Below are 23,211 nucleotides of genomic sequence, written 5' to 3'. Positions count from 1 at the left end.
TCTGGTCCGCTGGCCACAAACTCCTGAAGGGGAGAACTGAAGGTGCCAAGCTTAGTCAAACCTGCTGGCGTGAGCACTAATCTGTGAGGTAACATAGCCTCAGGATGAGTCTAAGGGTATGTCTACACTACGAAATTAGGTCGAATTTATAGAAGCCGGTTTTATAGAAATCGGTTGTATACACCCGATTGTGTGTCCCCCCACATAAAATGCTCTAAGTGCATGAAGTCGGCGGACCGCGTCCACAGTACCGAGGCTAGTGTCGACTTCCAGAGCGTTGCACTATGGGTAGCTATCCCACAGTTCCCGCAGTCTCCGCCGCCCATTGGAATTCTGTGTTGAGATCCCAATGCCTGAATGATGCAAAACAGTGTCGTGGGGGGCTCTGGGTACATGTCGACAGGCACCTCCCCCTCCGTCAGAGCAACGGCAGACAATCGATTCGCGCCTTTTTACCTGGGTTACCTGTGCAGACAACATACCACGCCAAGCATGGAGCCCGCTCAGCTCACCATCACCATATATCCTTTGGGTGCCGGCAGACGTGGTACTGCATTGCTACACAGCAGCAGCTAATTGCCTTTTGGCAGCAGACGGTGCAGTATGACTGGTAGCCTTCATCGGCGATCTGGGTGCTGGCAGACGTGGGGCTGCATTGCACACAACAGCAGCCCCTTGCCTTTTGGTAGAAGATGGTATATTACGACTGGTATCCGTCGTCATCGTACTGCAGTGGCTGTCAATCATGGGCACCTGGGCAGTCTCGACGAAGATGGCTATCAGTCGTAGTATGCTATTTTCTGCCAAGCGCCCAGTATTTTCTGCCAAGCACCCAGAAGATGCCGAGGGCTATCAGTCATGCTGCACCGTCGTCTGCCAGCTTAAGATGTAAAAAATAGATTTGTTCTGTATTCATTTGCTTCCCCCTCCCTCCGTGAAATCAATGGCCTGCTAAACCCAGGGTTTTGAGTTTAATCTTTGGGGGGGGCCATTCTGTGTGACAGTTGTTTGTGTTTCTCCCTGATGCACAGCCACCTTTGTTGATTTTAATTCCCTGTACCTGTACGCTATGTCGTCATTCGCCCCTTCCTCCCTCCCTCCCTCCGTCCGTCAGATACTAGTTTCGCGCCTTTTTTCAGACCAGACGCCATAGCACTGGGATCATGGAGCCCGCTCAGATCACCACGGCAATTATGAGCACTATGAACACCACGCGCATTGTCCTGGAGTATATGCAGAGCCAGGACATGCCAAAGCAAAACCAGGACCAGCCGAGGAGGCGATTGCAGCGCAGCGACAAGAGTGATGAGGAAATTGATATGTACATAGACCTCTCACAAAGTACAGGCCCCAGCAATGTGCAAATCATGGTGTTACTGGGGCAGATTCATGCCGTGGAACGCCGATTCTGGGCCCGGGAAACAAGCACAGACTGGTGGGACCGCATCGTGCTCAGGTGTGGGACGATTCCCAGTGGCTGCGAAACTTTCGCATGCGTAAGGGCACTTTCATGGAACTTTGTGACTTGCTTTCCCCTGCCCTGAAGCGCCAGAATACCAGGATGAGAGCAGCCCTCACAGTTGAGAAGCGAGTGGCGATAGCCCTGTGGAAGCTTGCAACGCCAGACAGCTACCGGTCAGTCGGGAATCACTTTGGAGTGGGCAAATCTACTGTGGGGGCTGCTGTGATCCAAGTTGCCAGGGCAATGAAAGACCTGGTGATATCAAGGGTAGTGACTCTGGGAAACGTGCAGGCCATAGTGGATGGTTTTGCTGAAATGGGATTCCCAAACTGTGGTGGGACGATAGACGGAACCCATATCCCTATCTTGGCACCGGAGCACCAAGCCACCGAGTACATAAACCGCAAGGGGTACTTTTCAATGCTGCTGCAAGCCCTGGTGGATCACAAGGGACGTTTCACTAACATCAACGTGGGATGGCCGGGAAAGGTACATGATGCTCGCGTCTTCAGGAACTCTGGTCTGTTTCAAAAGCTGGAGGAAGGGACTTTCTTCCCGGACCAGAAAATAACCGTTGGGGATGTTGAAAGGCTATCGTGATCCTTGGGGACCCAGCCTACCCCTTAATGCCATGGCTCATGAAGCCGTACACAGGCAGCCTGGACAGTAGTCAGGACCTGTTCAACTACAGGCTGAGCAAATGCCGAATGGTGGTGGAATGTGCATTTGGACGTTTAAAAGCGTGCTGGCGCAGCTTACTGACTCGCTCAGACCTCAGCGAAAAGAATATCCCCGTTGTTATTGCTGCTTGCTGTGCGCAACACAATATCTGTGAGAGTAAGAGGGAGACATTTATGGCGGGGTGGGAGGTTGAGGCACATCGCCTGGCCGCTGATTACGCGCAGCCAGACACCAGGGCGGTTAGAAGAGCACAGCAGGGCGCGGTGCGCATCAGAGAAGCTTTGAAAACGAGTTTTGTGACTGGCCAGGCTACAGTGTGAGACTTCTGTTTGTTTCTCCTTGATGAACCCTCCGCCTGCCCCCCCCACCCGGTTCACTCTACTTCCCTGTAAACCAAAAACCCCACCCTCCCCTCCCCCTTCGAGCATCGCTTGCAGAGGCAATGAAGTCATTGTTACTTCACATTCATGCATTCTTTATTAATTCATCACACAACTAGGGGGATAATTGCCAAAGTAGCCCGGGATGAGTGGGGGAGGAGGGAAGGAAAAGGACACACTGCAGTTTAAAACTTTAACTCTTATTGAAGGCCAGCCTTCTGATGCTCGGGCAATCATCTGGGGTGGAGTGACTGGGTGGCCGGAGGCCCCCCCACCGTGTTCTTGGGCGTCTGGGTGAGGAGGCTATGGAACTTGGGGAGGAGGGCTGTTGGTTACACAGGGGCTGTAGTGGCGGTCTCTGCTCCTGCTGCCTTTCCTGCAGCTCAACCATACGCTGGAGCATATCAGTTTGATGCTCCAGCAGCTGGAGCATCGACTCTTGCCTTCTGTCTGCAAGCTGACGCCACCTATCATCTTCAGCCGCCACTTGCTCTGTTCATCCCACGATTCAGCCCGCCACCTCTCCTCTCGCTCATACTGTGCTTTTCTGTAGTCTGCCATTGACTGCCTCCACGCATTCTGCTGTGCTCTTTCAGCGTGGGAGGACATCTGGAGCTCTGTGAACATGTCATCCCGAGTCTGCCGTTTTCTCCTTCTAATCTTCACTAGCCTCTGTGAAGGAGAAACATTTGCAGCTGGTGGAAGAGAAGGGAGAGGTGGTTAAAAAAGACACATTTTAGAGAACAATGGGTACACTTTACATTTTGCTGTTTACATTACACAGCACATGTGCTTTCGTTACAAGGTCGCATTTTTCCTCTTATATTGAGGGCCTGCCGGTTTGGTGTGAGAGATCACTCACACAGTGCCAGGCAACAGATTTCGGCTTGCAGGCAGCCATGGTAAGCCACAGTCTTTTGGCTTTTTTAACCTTCTTAACATGTGGGAATGGTTTCAAACTGTAGCGCCCTAATTTCCCATACCAAGCACCCATTGGGTTGGCCATTTAAAATGGGTTTGCAATGTAAAAGGAGGGGCTGCGGTTCCCAGGTTAACATGCAGCACAAACCCAACTAATCCCACTTCCCCCCCCCCCCAACACCCAATTCTCTGGGATGATCACTTCACCCCTCCCCCCCACCGTGTGGCTAACAGCGGGGAACATTTCTGTTCAGCCGAGCAGGAACGGGCACCTCTGAATGTCTCCTTTATAAAATCACCCCATTTCAACCAGGTGACCGTGAATGATATCACTCTCCTGAGGATAACAAAGAGAGATAAGGAATGGATGTTGTCTGCATGCCAGCAAACACCGGGACCATACGCTGCCATGCTTTGTTATGCAATGATTCCAGACTACGTGCTACTGGCCTGGCGTGGTAAAGTGTCCTACCATGGCGGACGGGATAAGGCAGCCCTCCCCAGAAACCTTTTGCAAAGGCTTTGGGAGTACATGAAGGAGAGCTTTCTGGAGATGTCCGTGGAGGATTTCTGCTCCATCCCCATACACGTTAACAGACTTTTCCAGTAGCTGTACTGGCCGCGATTGCCAGAGCAAATTAATCATTAAACATGCTTGCTTTTAAACCATGTGTAATATTCACAAAGGTACACTCACCAGAGGTCCCCGGTGTGCCCTCAGGGTCTGGGAGCACACCTTGGGTGAGTTCGGGGGTTACTGGCTCCAGGTCCAGGGTGATAAACATAACCTGGCTGTTGGGGAAACCGGTTTCTCCGCTTCCTTGCTGCTGTGAGCTATCCACATTATCTTCATTCTCCTCTTCCTCGTACCCCGAACCCTCTTCCCTGTGTGTTTCTCCAGTGAAGGAGTCATAGCACACGGTTGGGGTAGTGGTGGCTGCACCCCCTAGCATGGCATGCAGCTCCACGTAGAAGTGGCATGTTTGCGGCTGTGCCCCAGACCTTCCGTTTGCCTCTCTGGCTTTGTGGTAGGCTTGCCTTAGCTCCTTAATTTTCACGCGACACTGCTGTGCGTCCCTGTTATGGCCGCTGTCCTTCATGGCCTTGGAGACCTTTTCTAATATTTTGCCATTCTTTTACTGCTACGGAGTTCAGCTAGCACTGATTCATCTCCCCATATGGCGAGCAGATCCCGTACCTCCCATTCGGTCCATGCTGGAGACCTTTTGCGATCCTGGGACTCCATCACGGTTACCTGTGCTGATGAGTTCTGTGTGGTCACCTGTGCTCTCCACGCTGGGCAAACAGGAAATGAAATTCAAACGTTCGCAGGGCTTTTCCTGTCTACCTGGTCAGTGCATCTGAGTTGAGAGTGCTGTCCAGAGCGGTCACAATGAAGCACTGTGGGATAGCTCCCGGAGGCCAATAACATCGAATTCCGTCCACACTACCCCAATTCCGACCCGCTAAGGCCGATTTTATCGCTAATCCCCTTGTCGGAGGTGGAGTAAAGAAACCAGTTTAAAGGGCCCCTTAAGTCGAAAGAAAGGACTTCGTCATGTGAACGTGTCCAGGCTTAATTCGATGTAACGCTGCTAAAGTCGACCTAAACTCGTAGTGTAGACCAGGCCTAAGAGCAGGAGAATCACCCACCCCAGGGGAGGTGAAAGCATGAGGTCTGTGATCTGTGGAGGTGAACTCGGAAGGGCAGCTAGCCCTCTCATTGTGAGACAGGGCATATACGTGTTCAAGTTACAAGAGTATGTAGGCAGTACACCAAATAATTAAGGGCAGTGGAAAGTGTAACTAGCCAAAGATGTCAAAAATATTAAGAGAAAGCAGTACACACTTTTTTCAGCCCAGCAATCTGGAAGCTTACATAGTGAGAACCCTTTGCCACACAAATAGCACATTTCATTAAAAAAAATATAGCATTACCACCCTTGACCCAAGCGCCAATGACAGGCCAATTTACTAAGAACTCACACCTTCTTTATAAGAGCTCACTGTGAAAGCTTCTCTAATGCTGATTAAACAATAAAAAGATGCTTTTAGAGATTAATAATTTACTGTTTAAACTAGCATTAAAGTAGGATAGAAATTGCTTTCCCACCTCTAAGTCTGAGTTCCTATACTGCCAATATCTCAAATAGCACTTCCCAGCATGATGGCCTCCATCAGAAGATAGCTCAATAACAATGAACTTTGAGCCAAATTGTTCCCCTACACTGATAAACCCACATAGGGAACAAGAATCTCCAAAGTGTTCCTCTCATGATGCTTCTAACAGATAGTTTTACCGGGGAAAGGTCTGGGAATGGGCATGGAGTTTGTCCCTCAGAACTCCCAGATCATAGGAAACTTGATAGAGACCAGAGTCGTCTATGCAGAAGTCTTATGCCTCCGCTCAAACACTGCCTCCCAATCCTCCAAAAATTTCTTCTTCTCCCAGCCTGAGACTGTATACCCTTCTTGGTGAATTCGCCCATTGGTTTGTGAGCGGAGGACATTATGTCCCTGTCTCTCCCACATATTGTGGGGTACCCTCTGAGTGGTCTGGGATAAGAAGATACATCACAGAGGTTGCACACACTCTCTCCTTACCTACTGGATAGATACTCCTTCAAATCACTGATGTATAAACAAAAGGTCTCAATACTAATCTAATCACTGCATTCATATTTCTGGCTATATATTTTAATACCTATTACAGCCAGTATCCACAGTCTTTGTACCCTGTTCACTTAATAATACTTTTGCTGGAGACTGCTCAGTATCTTATAAGTTTATTCACAATTAATGTGATCCTTATAAGATTCAAAGACTTTACCCAAAATTGTAAGGTATTAATTACTTACTGAAGGTACTTTAGCCATTAGTACAAATTGTTCATGTCCCCATGTAGTTACATTATTGGGAGAATTTTAGAATATTTAAAACTGATGTCTCACAAAAGGTGTAGATTTATATATCAGTCATATCTGAATGCAAATAATAATAGTGTAATCAAACTATACATATTAATCATACTTTTTTCACCATAAGTGGAAAACAGCCTGTGAATCAGCTAGTCAAAGGTAAATTCATCAACTTAAACCCTATATTCTTGAGAACCATACAATTAAAATATTGTATATTGACACAAAGTATATGAAAAGCCACATGTTAATAACCTCATTAGTAGCTACCCTAATAATAAAAGTGAAATGGAAAAATCATTAAAACACAGATGAAATTGTGTACCTTCAAACTAAGTGTGCACTAAATTCAACTCTAACTTCAAAAATTGAGATTGCTGAGAAATACAGGACTCCTGAATTCCTTAAGACATACAGAAACCTAGATGACCATTAACCTAGATGACCATTTTATACCCTGTCTCTACCCAGGTCAGTAGTAACAAAGACATTACCTTCTGATAGTAATTCATTGGCTGATATTAAATGAATTGATGGACTTAGTCCAGTCTGTAGTGACCTAGTGTTATTAAAACAGAATACCATTATATTTATTAGTACTTTTGTTGACAGTCTAAGGGCCTGTCTATATGGGGAGTTGCTCCAGAATAGCTAGTCTTGATTAACTTCCATGTGTGGTTGCTCTTATTCTGGAACTAGAGTGCATATTCCAAATTAGTTTAGTCCATTTTGGACATGGAAGGCACTCTTATTCCAGAATAAGACCATCCACATACGGAGTTAATCAAGAACAACTATTGTGGAATAACTCCCCATGTAGACAAGCCCTAAGCCATAGTAGTGAGGCTGTGAAGAAAAGCTTAAACCGCTTGTGCTGTGCTTCTTCTTTTAAAGTGAACGTAATGTTCATGAAAAGTACTGGCATGACGGCTTGGAGATGAAATTACTTCTGTTTAGTCACAGAACAGATATAGTACAGACCATGTATGCTTCCCTTCACAGCCCCACCAATCTGTTCTGCTCTTCTCTAGAAAGAACAGTTCTGAGTGATAGGATAGTTCAGTCTCTGATCATTCAATCCTCAGCTTCTTAGTCAACTGTGATGGTAGCTTCTGTCTACTGGGAACCAAACAAATGATTGACTCTTTACCATAAGCTAACAGTAACAGTTTTGGACATTACTGATATGGGCTGGCTCTGAAGTGGTGACAAAGTGAAAGGCTCTATTATAAATGTACCCTCACAGTATCTATTTGACAGACTGAGAACTTCTGATTCCAGTGATGTCATTTTGGCAACTTTCATGAGCACTAAATTAATTTCAAAACACTACATTGAATGGATAGCCCACACCCCAAACTCAGAAGCATTGTCCTAGAGATGCTGCAGTCACAACGAACATACTGAACAAGAAACATCAATTTAGGAGCAAATGTAGGATGTGCATATGCCAAAGCTGAAACTATAATCTTTTGCAGCTGCTCGGCATTCAGTTAAGTAGTAGCCTTCATATCAAACTTATAAAACAACTACTTGCTTGCTCTATTGCTCAAGTACCTGGATGCTTAAAGGTGCTTGCCAGCAAAGGGATGAAAGCAAATGAAGCATTTACTCCCTGGCTTCGTGTTTATTTTGAGTTCACTGTAAGTAAGGGGGGAAAGAGGGGAGGAAGAATCTTGGAGTATAGCTCCAGAGAGATTGCTGCTGTTTGCTAGCAGGGACACTTTCTCACTTTTAAAGCACCTATCAAGTGAATCACTTTGTTTTCCTACACATGGAAAATACAGTATTAATCATTTAGTCATAAATATCTCTATCAGTGGCCCAATATTCCAGAGAAAGAAGTTCCTCATTGCTCCTACTCTGAAAAAAGTTATAGAAGTATCTCTTAATTCACTAAATCCAGTACTCTCTAGTATAAATGCTATAAAACTTACTCACCCCATTTCCTCTTTTACCAGCAGCCAGGCAGCATGCTATGAGCCATCAGCCACACAGAAGAAGAAGAGAAAAAAAATACAAGTGAAATCAAGCCCCAACAACATTCAATCATCAAACTATCTGACAGTGCTGTTAATACAAATCACTTTGTTCTAAAAGGGAAACTAATGTTTGTAAAGCCAAGCATTTCCAGATACTTATTAGAGTTTAAACTACACTTTCATTTTGCTTTGGAACTGAAAGAATAAGACAGGAGTAAACCCTCAATCCCACAGGTTTACCATCTGATTTTTTTTAAAGAGAAAATTATCAATTTTTTTTAAGTATTCCCTCTTTGCAGGAGTTGTCCCCTGTTATCTAAGTATGAGCTCTCCCCTGCTTACTGTCCCAAAAACATATCCAATAAAGAGCTCTTATCTCCCCTGGGGCAGGCACTCAGAAGCAAAGGTAATTTTTTTTTTTAGTTGGATCAATTTTCACTATGACTATTGGAAATCTATGGGGGGAATTTTAACAAATGCTGCTCTGAGCTTTTATCCCAATTTTTTAAATAAAGTATGTGTGAAAACTGTACACACTTCTCAAATCTTTCACTCAAAATATATTTCTTAAAAAAAGAGAGCACATTTTTTTTCTCATAACAATGAAACAAGTGATTTTATGGCACTCAAGCAAGCATTTTTAAACAACTAAATAGTATGCAGAGCACATAATGTTCCAGGACAATCTGGCAGTGGGAAAACTAATGGATGAAAACCAAAATCCAGGTGGATCACAACAGCTTGGTATTAAAAGAAGAAACACTAGAAAATGAACATTTGCTTTCCTATGTTACCACTGAAACCTGTAACCTTCTATTGTTTCCCTAATACCTTGATATTCCCCTCCATTTGCTCTTTGGCCCTGCTATTTTAAATAACCAATATGACTCTTCCTGAGCTAGTCTGCAAGGCCACTCCTTCCACCCTCACTTAAATCTTGCCTGAAAACTGACTTCTTACCCAATATCTACAATAATTAAGTCAATACAATTTTTATCCTTATCTCTAACATTTTAGATTATCAAAATAATCTGTCATCAATCTTAACCCTACTTTATAGATTCATAGATTCATAGATTATAGGACTGGAAGGGACCTCGAGAGGTCATCGAGTCCAGTCCCCTGCCCGCATGGCAGGACCAAATACTGCCTAGACCATCCCTAATAGACATTTATCTAACCTACTCTTAAATATCTCCAGAGACGGAGATTCCACAACCTCCCTAGGCAATTTGTTCCAGTGTTTAACCACCCTGACAGTTAGGAACTTTTTCCTAATGTCCAATCTAGACCTCCCTTGCTGCAGTTTAAACCCATTGTTTCTGGTTCTATCCTTAGAGGCTAAGGTGAACAAGTTCTCTCCCTCCTCCTTATGACACCCTTTTATATACCTGAAAACTGCTATCATGTCCCCTCTCAGTCTTCTCTTTTCCAAACTAAACAAACCCAATTCTTTCAGCCTTCCTTCATAGGTCATGTTCTCAAGACCTTTAATCATTCTTGTTGCTCTTCTTTGGACCCTTTCCAGTTTCTCCACATCTTTTTTAAAATGCGGCGCCCAGAACTGGACACAATACTCCAGCTGAGGCCTAACCAGAGCAGAGTAGAGCGGAAGAATGACTTCTCGTGTCTTGCTCACAACACACCTGTTAATGCATCCCAGAATCATGTTTGCTTTTTTTGCAACAGCATCACACTGTTGACTCATATTTAGCTTGTGGTCCACTATAACCCCTAGATCCCTTTCTGCCGTACTCCTTCCTAGACAGTCTTTTCCCATTCTGTATGTGTGAAATTGATTTTTCCTTCCTAAGTGGAGCACTTTGCATTTGTCTTTGTTAAACTTCATCCTGTTTAACTCAGACCATTTCTCCAATTTGTCCAGATCATTTTGAATTATGACCCTGTCCTCCAAAGTAGTTGCAATCCCTCCCAGTTTGGTATCATCCGCAAACTTAATAAGCGTACTTTCTATGCCAATATCTAAGTCGTTGATGAAGATATTGAACAGAGCCGGTCCCAAAACAGACCCCTGCGGTACCCCACTCGTTACGCCTTTCCAGCAGGATTGGGAACCATTAATAACAACTCTCTGAGTACGATTATCCAGCCAGTTATGCACCCACCTTATAGTAGCCCCATCTAATTTGTATTTGTCTAGTTTATCGATAAGAATATCATGCGAGACCGTATCAAATGCCTTACTAAAGTCTAGGTATACCACATCCACCGCTTCACCCTTATCCACAAGGCTCGTTATCCTATCAAAGAAAGCTATCAGATTGGTTTGACATGATTTGTTCTTCACAAATCCATGCTGGCTATTCCCTATCACCTTACCATCTTCCAAGTGTTGGCAGATGATTTCCTTAATTACTTGCTCCATTATCTTCCCTGGCACAGAAGTTAAACTAACTGGTCTGTAGTTACCTGGGTTGTTTTTATTTCCCTTTTTATAGATGGGCACTATATTTGCCCTTTTCCAGTCTTCTGGAATCTCTCCCGTCTCCCATGACTTTCCAAAGATAATAGCTAGAGGCTCAGATACCTCCTCTATTAGCTCCTTGAGTATTCTAGGATGCATTTCATCAGGCCCGGGTGACTTGCAGGCATCTAACTTTTCTAAGTGATGTTTAACTTGTTCTTTTTTTATTTTATCCGCTAAACCTACCCCCTTCCCATTAGCATTCACTATGTTAGGCATTCCTTCAGACTTCTCGGTGAAGACCGAAACAAAGAAGTCATTAAGCATCTCTGCCATTTCCAAGTTTCCTGTTACTGTTTCTCCCTCTTCACTAAGCAGTGGGCCTACCCTGTCTTTGGTCTTCCTCTTGCTTCTAATGTATTGATAAAAAGTCTTCTTGTTTCCTTTTATTCCCGTAGCTAGTTTGAGCTCATTTTGTGCCTTTGCCTTTCTAATCTTGCCCCTGCATTCCTGTGTTGTTTGCCTATATTCATCCTTTGTAATCTGTCCTAGTTTCCATTTTTTATATGACTCCTTTTTATTTTTTAGATCGTGCAAGATCTCGTGGTTAAGCCAAGGTGGTCTTTTGCCACATTTTCTATCTTTCCTAACCAGCGGAATAGCTTGCTTTTGGGCCCTTAATAGTGTCCCTTTGAAAAACTGCCAACTCTCCTCAGTTGTTTTTCCCCTCAGTCTTGATTCCCATGGGACCTTACCTATCAGCTCTCTGAGCTTCCCAAAATCTGCCTTCCTGAAATCCATTGTCTCTATTTTGCTGTTCTCCCTTCTACCCTTCCTTAGAATTGCAAAGTCTATGATTTCATGATCACTTTCACCCAGGCTGCCTTCTACTTTCACATTCTCAACGAGTTCCTCCCTATTTGTTAAAATCAAGTCTAGAACAGCTTCCCCCCTAGTAGCTTTTTCAACCTTCTGAAATAAAAAGTTGTCTCCAGTTATCTTAACCCTATTCCTGATATCCCAAACGCCTCTATTTTGTCCCCCTCACATATTGTGTTGCATCTGAAATTTCATTGTGTCTTTTCTAAAGGACCTAGCACATTTTGGCGTGCTGTATAATTCAGGGCAAGAGGCTGGCCCTCTCTGATTTCAGACACTTCTGTCGAAATTAAAAATCTGCATTTATCACAAAGAGCAGTAAAATCTGAAGGATTATGCATACTTTCTGTGGTGAGAGTTTCTGGCAGCCTCAATTTTCACCCCCTAATACTGTGCCATCATCTTCTAGCCCAAGATTAGCTGGGCAACAAAAAGGGCATAAAGCCCTCAACTGTTAAACCCTAACTTATAAAATTAGTAATTGATGAGGATGCTGTAACTCTGCCTAAGAAGGAAATGCCTTTAACTTGATTGAATAAAGTAGGTTTGTGTGTGTAGGATTTGCTTATGGCTAAATGCCATGGTACACTAGCCCATAAAGGGAAACTTGGATTTATTTGATCTGAAAAGAAAGACCAGTAAAAATGACTTTGTTGTAAATGCTGTCGCCAAAGACATTTCAGAAGTAATAACTGGGAAAGAGGGGCCAAAAACAAAACAGGAGTTCTGACTATAATGAATTTTTGCTCATCTCATTTGAAAATTCTGATGTCCTGAACACATACAAGCTTCTGAATGACTATCTCATTCCTCTCAGTTTGAGAAAAGCAAATCGGGTTTCTCATCTGACAACACTGGCTCTAGGATAAAGAGTTAAAATGAAGTTCCCCATTTCAAACATTTCCAGAGAGATAGAACAAAAATTCTGTAGATGTCAGTGAATAGGTGGAAGGGGACTAAAAATAAACTAAAAATAAGCTAAATTATGTAGCATTCCAAATCTATGTAGTAGTAGACTAGGGGGGACTCAAAAGCAACCAATATGGAATAGGTTTCAGAGTAGCAGCCGTGTTAGTCTGTATCCGCAAAAAGAACAGGAGTACTTGTGGCACCTTAGAGACTAACAAATTTATTAGAGCATAAGCTTTCGTGGGCTACAGCCCACTTCTTCGGATGCATAATATGGAACAGCATTTAGTTCTCTAAAACTCATATCCCTTTAAGTATAAAGTTGGATACCTAGCTGAGGTCTTGTTACTTTCGAAATTTAGGCTACATCTATTGACTGCACACACTTTAAATCTTGTTACTGCTATTATAATTAGAAGTGTACCTAGACTATCCAAATCAAATGCAAATCACAAGAAACTTAACATCCAAAAATCATCAAATATATCTAAAATTTTATTGATGGAATATTAAACCTAATTCTATATATACATTACATTGTTTAAAATAAATCAAATCATCCCCGTCTAGGTGTACAAATGTGATGTAAACCGCATACCTAGCCAGACACCAAACCCTAATCCTCCCACCAAGCCATGCCTCCTTTTGTCAAACCACACATATTTTCTGCTGAGACTGCTGGTTTGTGGGACGGGGATGGGGTGAAGATAGAAGAAGGCTGGGGAGTGGAGCAAGTGACGCTGGTTAGAAGCCACAGGTGCTTTTGCAATACAGAATATTTCAGGGTTCACATAAATGTTTCACTTATTCCCTTCAGATCTGCACCTTGAGTGTTGAGGTATGCAGATGGGGAGATTTGAGTAAGACCTCTCCTTTATCTGCTCACCATAATATTTTCAGTTGCTCCATACAGATCTGTGGATCCTAGGTTCTGCTGCTCTACACATACCCACTTACTGAGAAGTTGCACTAAGTAACCTCTCCCCAAAATGAGAGAGAGCTGCACGGCATCTGTATGCTGCTGATAACAACAACCCCAGGCCCCCTCCCCATCAGTCTCACATACACTGACTAGGATAATTTAGCCGTTCCCTGGATCAGAGAGTCACTTCTCAGGGCAGAATATCCAAAACCGCCACCTTGTGTTTTCCAGCTAAGAAGTCACAGTCCAAGGTAGAGTCAGCATGACCTCATGGTCAATGGTATCAAAAGTCAACAAAAGAGATAAAAGAATCAGCCTGGGCACTTGACCACTCTCCATCATTAAGAGAAGATCAACCACTAATGAAATCAGTGGAGCATCTATAAAATACATGTGTCTACAATCTGATTGAAAGCGATACATCAACTGAAGGACTTCAAAGCAGAACAAAATTGCTTATGCCACAATCTTCTCAAACTTCCAAAAGCATCCCTTTCCTAAACATCAGTAAAATAAGCTGATCACTTTTCGAGGTGCATTCCCCTAGGACTCCATTTCCTTTATTGGTGTGACATGTCTTTCTACTGGATAAACAGATTGCAATAATTGTTTAACACATTATACCTTCAATCTTGCCTATGCTCCCATTCACCGTGAATCCCATTTTCTACACCACAGGTAAACGACTACATCACTAACGACTTGATCCAAAAACCCAGTGAAATCAACTGGAATCTTTCCACTGGGCTCTTTTGGATTAGGCCTACAGTCACAAGAAGATACAAGACTCTCCAAAAACAGTCTTGTAAAGACTGAGTTCTACTGACTAGGCTTCTAGCAGGAAGTCAGTCCATCTTTGGAAAAGAAAAGCTATCAATGACTTACTACCATATCTAACGCCAATATTTAAAAAGGGCTCTAGAGGTGATCCCGGCAATTACAGACCGGTAAGTCTAATGTCGGTACCGGGCAAATTAGTCAAAACAATAGTTAAGAATAAAATCATCAGACACATAGAAAAACAAACAGTTGAGCAATAGTCAGCATGGTTTCTGTAAAGGGAAATCGTGTCTTACTAATCTATTAGAGTTCTCTGAAGGGGTCAACAAACATGTGGACAAGGGGGATCCAGTGGACATAGTGTACTTAGATTTCATAGATTCATAGATTATAGGACTGGAAGGGACCTCGAGAGGTCATCGAGTCCAGTCCCCTGCCCGCATGGCAGGACCAAATACTGTCTAGACCATCCCTGATAGACATTTATCTAACCTACTCTTAAATATCTCCAGAGACGGAGATTCCACAACCTCCCTAGGCAATTTGTTCCAGTGTTTAACCACCCTGACAGTTAGGAACTTTTTCCTAATGTCCAACCTAGACCTCCCTTGCTGACAAGGTCCCTCACCAAAGGCTCTTACGTAAATTAAACTGTCATGGGATAAAAGGGAAGGTCCTTTCATGGATTGATAACTGGTTAAAAGACCGGGAACAAAGGGTGGGAGTTAATGGTAAATTCTCAGAATGAAGAGGGGTAACTAGTGGTGTTCCACAAAGGTCAGTCCTCGGACCAATCCTATTCAACTTATTTATAAATGATCTGGAGAACAGGGTAAAAAGTGAGGTGGCAAAGTTTGCAAATGATACTAAACTGTCAAGATAGTTAAGACCAAAGCAGACTGTGACGAACTTCAAAAAGATCTCACAAAACTAAGTGATTGGTTAACAAAATAGCAAATGAAATTTAATGTGGATAAATGTAAAGTAATGCACATTGGAAAAAATAACCCCAACTATACATACAATATGATGGGGGCTAATTTAGCTACAATGAGTCAGGAAAAAGATCTTGGAGTCATCATGGATAGTTCTCTGAAGATGTTCACACAGTGTGCAGAGGCGGTCAAAAAAGCAAACAGGATGTTAGGAATCATTAAAAAGGGGATAGAGAAGAAGACTGAGAATATATTATTGCCCTTAGATAAATCGATGGTACGCCCACATCTCAAATACTGCATACAGATGTGGTCTCCTCATCTCAAAAAAGATATACTGCCACTAGAAAAGGTTCAGAAAAGGGCAACTAAAATGATTAAGGGTTTGGAATGGGTCCCATATTAGGAGAGATTAAGGAGGCTAGGACTCTTCAGCTTGGAAAAGAGGAGACTAAGGGGGGATATGATAGAGGTATATAAAATCATGAGTGATGTGGAGAAAGTGGATAAGGAAAAGTTATTTACTTATTCCCATAATACAAGAACTAGGGGTCACCTAATGAAATTAATAGGCAGCAGGTTTAAAACAAATACAAGGAAGTTCTTCTTCACGCAGCGCACAGTCAACTTGTGGAACTTCTTACCAGAGGAGGTTGTGAAGGCTAGGACTATAACAGCGTTTAAAAGAGAATTGGATAAACCACATGGTGGTTAAGTCCATTAATGGCTATTAGCCAGGATTGGCAAGGAATGGTGTCCCTAGCCTCTGTTTGTCAGAGGATGGAGATAGATGGCAGGAGAGAGATCACTTGATCATTGCCTGTTAGGTCCACTCCCTCTGGGGCACCTGGCATTGGCCACTGTCGATAGACAGGATACTGGGCTAGATGGACCTTTGGTCTGACCCGGTACAGCCATTCTTATGTTCTTATGATGGTCAATTTTAATAAGCCATACTTTTTTTTGTTAGTGGGAAAGAGAAGAAAGTGGATTTAAGCAAACAGCTGTTCAACCTAAAAGCACCCACTGTATCAATAGAAATTCTAGAGGCCCAATCTTGTAGTCCTTTCATGGGCATAGCTCCAACCAAACTCAGTAAGAGTTTTGTTGACAAATTCTGCTGGGAAGGGGAAAATCTAAAGTCAGTTCTCTAGTTGTCTCATTCTCGTCACTCTCCTGGGCTCTCTTGACTTAATATCTGGATATGGTGTTTTAAAAAAATCTTTGTAAAATAAACTAACCAGTCCCTATTGGAAAAAAATCCCTACACAAAAAATCTAATAAAGGGATTTGAGAAAGTATATCAAACTTAAAGGGACACGGTCAGGACTGGTAGGCCTTTTGGCTAAGACCAAGCGTCAGGTCAGTATAATATTTGCCAGAGGATGTATCACTCCCTCAGTGATGGAAAGAATGATTTCATAGGTCACTTTCACCCACACAGTGGTGGATGGACTGAATAATATAAATGCCCTTTACATCCTTTAGTTAGGCCTACCCTCAGCCTTTCTGAAAGAATAAGCATAGAGTTTGGCCTGTCATGAAATAGGGATCTTTAAACCAATGCAAGAAATATTGGAGTAGGGAATAAGAATGCTTAAGATTTTGTTAGACACACAATATACTAACCCAGGGGTCAGCAACGTTCAGCACGCGGCTCGCCAGGGTAAGCACCCTAGCAGGCCGGGCCAGTTTATTTACCTGCTGACACGGCAGGTTCGGCCGATCGCGGCCCCCACTCACCGCAGTTCGCCATCCCGGGCCAATGGGGGAGGCGGGAAGCCGCAACCAGCACATCCCTCGGCCCGCGCCGCTTCCTGCCGCCCCCATTGACCCGGGACGGCGAACGGCGGCGAGTGGGGGCCGCGATCGGCCGAACCTGCCGCGTCAGCAGGTAAATAAACTGGCCTGGCCCGCTAGGGTGCTTACCCTAGCGAGCCATGTGCCGAACATTGCCGACCCCTGTACTAACCGATTCACCCACTAAATCATTACTGAAGAAAAATGTAGTTGTACTGATAGAATATTGTTTACCTGAACACACACCATCTGATTCATTATACTGTGTATATATATAGTATATGATTAAGAGTGCCTCACAAGATACATGAAGTACATCTTAATATTGTTTGCATAATGACTCATGTTAAATTATAAATTAAAACAGTCTACAATAGTAATGAAGAATATACATTTGAATGAGAGAATATGTTGACTGCAGAATACTGTACTGCAGCACTTGTTAGATACAGATTTACACATCCTCATTTTAGATAGTATTTCTGGGGTTTTATTCATTCACATAATTGTAGTTGCACCTCCAAAATAGGGGAGAAAATGTAAAAAATTACAAGCTAGTGGTTTCTAAGAAAGTTTCCCAAGGGAGTTAACTATGTTAAGTGCTATCATGAGTCAAATTTCATATCTTCTCTCCTGACTTCAAAAGTGAAAGCCTTAAATAAATTGCACCAGAATCAGGAGTTACCAACTTCTCTGCTGCTGGCCTGTTCCAATTAAGAGGACCACTAGTCAAGAGATTCAGGTAGATGGAGAGACAAGGGAGTGTGGTCTGAGCACATGCCTGGCAGCCAAAAGTTTATTGTGTTGATTACAACATGAATATTTTTATTCTAATACTGTCTCAGGGACTATGGGAGCCAGATATGATATACTGTGCCCAGTCCCAGCCACCTTATTAGAAAAAAGATGAAGCGGGGAAATTCCAAGAGGTATACACAGTTCTGTAGGGAGTAATGACTACAGATATGACAAGCCTATTTGCATGAATGTCATGTGCCAGGATAGTGGATCACAACTTAAGCTAGAGGAAGGCCAGATGATAATTTCTCTAGAATTTTTTACACAAGGAGCAATTAACATTTTAACTTTCTCCCTTATGAAAAGGCATGATTCATTTCCTATTCAAACATATTTGTTCCCCACAAACCTGGCGTTCTTACTCATGATTTATTTGCAACAGGAATGCTGATTCATGAAACTGAGGGTAGAGAAGACTTTTTAATACACCTCTACCTCGATATAACGCTGTCCTCGGGAGCCAAAAAAGCTTACCGCGTTATAGGTGAAACCGCGTTATACCGAATTTGCTTTGATCCACTGGAGTGCGCAGCCCCGCCCCCCCGGAGCACTGCTTTACCGCGTTATATCCGAATTCGTGTTATATCGGGTCGCGTTATATCGGGGTAGAGGTGTATTAAAGATACTAATCCTATGTAATTTCAAATTTGTGGCACTGCTTTGTGTCCTTCATTTTGGGCCTTTGTCCTATGTTTTATCCTTGGCAGGATGAGAACTATGGTGGTTAATTACAGTTAGTATATTATCAAAAGGCAGCACCTGAAAACTTCTTTAGCAGTTGTCTGAAAAGAACTTTACATGCTGAAAACATTCTGTGCCACACAAATGGTTAACAAAAGGAAGGATGTCTGGAGGTGTCTTTCTATCCTAAAACAATTTATGTTCTTGTGTAGTAAAGTATGAAAGAAGAATTGAGAGAGGAATTGCATCTTTACAGCACAAAGTATTCTGGTATGGACAATGTTATAGTATTTGCTGCTTTCCAGAATAATACATGCTAATGCAATATAAATAAAAGAATCCTAAAATACATCATCTTTAATGGAAATATGACTTACAAAATACTATAACATCATAAGAGGAAAGATACACATTTGTTGGTCTGAATTCTTGATTTGCCAACTCAATCTCCCCAGCTCGCATCCGACTGTAAGCTTGGTGTACTGGGGACTAGACAGCATGCAGCAGTTCAAGTCAACAAAGGGAACCCATGTGAGTACAAACTATTTTTTTCCCATTTGCAGCCAAGCTTGTTTCCATCTGCTTTGCAACAATTACTCTACTTGCTTAAACTAATGTCAAAGCATCACTGAGACAGAATTGCAATGCAATGATGCCCTCTACTGAGGCATTATTGCAAGGACCCATAAGAAAAAAACAGCAGCAGCATCATTTCCTTGCCCTTCTATATAGTTGAGCCATTAAATAAGATTTTGAGTGACAAGACAAACTCAACTCAACTAGAGCTGCCAAGCTGTGTGTAGCTCTTTGAATAATATATTTTAGTGGATGATGCAGGGACCTGATGACATAACACCAAGAGTTGCGATTTTAACCCCCAGTTCAGCCCATCACTTTATTTTTGTCCCAATGAGGGATAAGACAGTTACTGGAGTGAGGAGCAATGGGGCATGGAAGGCAGATGAGGGAGAGGGAAAGGGCTGAGTTAATGGGAATTACTGGGTACACCACACTTTTGAAAATCAGGCCCCTTATTTAAGTGCCTAAATATGGACTTAGGAGCCAACCTACAGGCATCCATTTTTCAGAAATCTTAGCCAAGGTGCCTGACATTTTACAGATATCCAAAGAACCTGCTTGGATAAATCCGTGCTCCCATTTTCAACCATCTTGTAGAATGCTTGTTGAGTAATCTCCTTTCAGTATAATAACAGGACCATGCAAAGGTCAGAGGAAGAAATCAGGCCAACAAGATTACAAGACAACTTGTTTTTGTGTTAGTCTACCAGGTACGGCAGCTGTTGGACAGTACACACTGACCTTAACTTGGCCATTTAGAATGGGAAGTGAAAAAGAATCCTACAGCCAACTGGAATTTCAGAGGGATTTTAGGTAGGCAGAATGGGTGGGATCCACAAAAGGACTTAAGTGTTGCAACGCTAAGTGTCACAGCACCTAATTTTTTGGTGCCAAGAAAATCACAGGAACAACGCTCCAATCCACAAAGCCTGAGTTAGGCACCTAAGCAATGCATGGGGAGAGATAGGAGTCTTAGAATGGGATCCACAAAAGCCAGCACGCTAGGTGCAGAACCGCCTAAGCTAGCCAATGGGAGATGCCACCCGGATGGAGGTTTGCTAAGCCTCACTTTTCTCTCAGCGATAGGTACCAATGTCTTAGCTGCAGGGAGGAGTCTATATTAATTTAGCAATCCACAAATGAGAACCTACCATCTCAAGTCAGATGGCTTAAATGCCTAAGGTGTTTCCCATGGGAATGAGGCGCCTATCTTGCTCCACACAAAACAACTGGAGGAGGAGATGAAGATGGTGTTGCCCAGTGTTCCCTCTAACTTTTTACGTCCATGTGCGGACTGAATTTTGTTATGTGACATATCACCTTCATATTGGTGCACATAATAAAATTCATGTGGTGGGGGTGGGGCCGAGGGGTTCGGAGTGTGGGAGGGGACTCAGGGCTGGGGCCGAGGGTAGGAGTGTAGAATCTGGGGTGGGGCCAGGGATGACGGGTTCAGGGTGCAGGAGGGGGCTAAGGGCTGGGGCAGAAGGTTGGGTGCAGGGAGTGAAGGCTCTGGCGTGGGGCCGGAGATGAGGGGTTTGGGGTGCGGGAAGGGGCTCAGGGCTGGGGCAGAGGGTTGGGATGCGGGCTCTGGGGTGGCGCCAGGGATGAGGAGTTTGGGGGTGCAGGCTGCCCTGGGACTGCAGTGGGGAGAGAGGACTCCACCCTGCAGCAGCTCGGGGCAAGAGGAGAGGCACCTTTCCCCAGCTATGGCAGCTCTGGCGGGCCTGGGCCGGGCCGAAGGAGGGGCTCCTCTCCCCTGACCGCAGCAAGTCCGGAGCAGGTCCATGTTGGGGCTGGGGGAGGGGCACCTCTTCCCCTACCATGGCAAATCCGCACTGGGGCCGGCAGGCAGGGGCACCTCTCCCCTGGCCATGGAAAGTCCGGGACAGATCCATCTTGGGGCTGGGGGAGGGACACCTCTCCACTGGCTGTGGTAAATCCGCACTGGGACCAGTGGGAAGGGGCGCCTCTCCCCCGGCCGCAGCAGGTCCGCGCTGGGGCTGGCGGGGAGGGGTGCCTCTCCCCCGGCCACAGCAGGTCTGTGCTGGGGCTGGCGGGGAGGGGCGCCTGTCCCTGCCACAGCCCTGAGCCTCTGTGCAGGTCTTAATAGGCAGCTGCGTGGCCACGCAGCTTAGAGGGAACTTAGGTGCTGCCCACCTTAACATTCAGCCCAGTAGTTAGAGCATTGACCTAGGATGTGACCCAGATTCAATTCTCTCCTCACTGCAAGAAGAGTGCTCTAACAATAAGATAAAAGTTATGAAGTGGGCACCAGCATCACCTCTATCTCGTCTGGCCAGATTTTGAATGAGACCCAATCCAGTAAGCAGCCTCTGACCACACTTATCGGATCGGTCCTGCATGTGGTCGAATAACTATCTTCCCTAGCTCATGAATTGCTTGTGGGCTTAAGTGTGTCCGGATGCCTAGAGGGAGGCAGTTCAGAGAGAGCACACGCTCAGAAGCAGAAACACAGGAAAAAAAGATTATTTACCTGTACTGTAACTGTTGTTCTTAGAGATGTGACGCAGACTTGTATTCCGCTTAGGTGTGTGCATGCCCAGCACACCAGAACCAGAGAATGTTGCCTACCGGTACCCATGGGAGGTGGTGCTCACGCCTTGTGCTCATAGCTCCTCCCCAGGCTATATGAAGCAGCACAGCCTCAACTACCCCTCACTGAATGCCCAGAGACTGGACTCCGATGCAGAGGGGATGGAGAGTGGGCCGTGGAATATGCCTCTGCATCACATCTTGAAGAACAACAGTAACAATACAGATAAGTAACCATTTTTTCTTCTTTGAGTAAATGCAGACATGTATTCCACTTAGGTGACTCACAAGCACTACCATCCTAGAAGGTGGGGCTCGGAGTCTATCTAAGCAAGGATTGCAGGACCGCTCTACCCAAGCTAGCAATCGTCTACTGGATGTTATCCATGTAGAGATCATTTGTGAAGAGACCTCTTGCCCCTTCATATGATTCACATACGACACAAACAGGCTAAGCGAAGCATGAAACGGATTAGTCATATGCAAGTAGAAAGCCAGACATCATCTGACATCTAACACATGGAGATGCCACTCCTCTAGAGATGAATGCGGCTTAGGAAAGAGCACAGGTAAAAATATATCACCTGGTTCAAATGAAACTGAGAAACCACCTTAGACAAAAGTTTGGGTGTGGCCATAAATTTACATTGTCTTTGGAGAATTGTGTATAAGGAGGCTCTGCCATCAGAGCCTGCAACTCAGATTCTCTTTACAGATGATATCGCTACCAGGAACGCCCAAGCACAGCAAACACCAAGTGTGGGGATCGCCTCTTCACAGGATGGATCATGTCTAAACCTTGGTGAGTGAGTCACCAGGCAAAAACTTAACTAACTCTAACACTAAATCTAACACTAATGGTGCTAGCTAACTATACACAACTAGGAAAAAAACACTAAGATAGTGAGATACTGTGATGTTAAGAACCACACAGAGCTCGGACTCCAGTCACGGGTGGTAAAAAGGAACTGCGGGGGGCAAAGGTGGCACCATCTCAGATAGCCAGGGGAGGGGTTATGAGCATGAGGCACAAACACCGTCTCCTACGTGTACTGCTAGGCAAAATTTTCTGGCTCTCGTGAGCTGGGCGCGCAAACACCTGAGCGGAACACACTGCTGCATCTACTCAAAGAAGAAACTAGGGAACTTTTACCCTGAAAACTTAGGTGCTGAATGAGTTTAGATGCCTACTGGATTTGGCAGGAGTTTTGTGGAAGGCAGTGGAGCCAAAACTGGGATTTAGCTGCCTAAACTCAATACTTAAGTGCCTAAATCTGGGGTTTAGGCACCTAAGTACCTTTGTGGCTCTGGACCTATGTAATTACCTACACTGGAATTTGCCCAAGATACAAGAAATAACACCCTTAATCTTAGTAAAAATGCCACAGGTTCTCTAATGATCACTAACGTCCAGGACCTTCATCCCACTATGTTTACTGAAAAATTGTACTCCACCTTAGATAAGAAGAGATTTATCTTAAGTATTTATAGGTTGCCATTCACAACAGTTAATCTCAACGCCAGTTTAGAACAGAAGGCAGATGCACACTATAAAACATGTTGTAACTAATATACTTAATACAGCAATAGTTTTCATTACCAC

The 23,211-nt window shown here is 44.1% G+C and overlaps 2 protein-coding genes across 3 annotated transcripts in view; both read right to left on the bottom strand.

Annotated features, from left to right (window-relative positions):
• PUS10 (pseudouridine synthase 10) overlaps window positions 1-23,211 on the bottom strand; it is an 86,714-nt gene that overhangs the window by 36,028 nt on the left and 27,475 nt on the right. For both annotated transcript variants that reach the window (XM_054021754.1, XM_054021753.1), the window contains exon 5: window positions 8,304-8,338. In XM_054021754.1, the coding sequence (XP_053877729.1) occupies window positions 8,304-8,338 (35 nt within the window). The remainder of the gene's footprint in view (window positions 1-8,303; window positions 8,339-23,211) is intronic.
• Window positions 2,604-6,151, bottom strand: LOC128833690 (uncharacterized). The gene is made up of 2 exons (XM_054021756.1): window positions 4,142-6,151; window positions 2,604-3,218 (listed from the first exon to the last, which is right to left on the bottom strand). The coding sequence occupies exons 1-2, from the start codon at window positions 4,542-4,544 to the stop codon at window positions 2,827-2,829; spliced, it is 795 nt and encodes a 264-aa protein (XP_053877731.1). The 5' UTR covers window positions 4,545-6,151; the 3' UTR covers window positions 2,604-2,826.

The sequence above is a fragment of the Malaclemys terrapin genome, chromosome 3 (genome assembly GCF_027887155.1).
Source record: "Malaclemys terrapin pileata isolate rMalTer1 chromosome 3, rMalTer1.hap1, whole genome shotgun sequence".
Taxonomy (NCBI): domain Eukaryota; kingdom Metazoa; phylum Chordata; order Testudines; family Emydidae; genus Malaclemys; species Malaclemys terrapin.
This window is presented reverse-complemented; position numbering and strand designations above follow the sequence as displayed.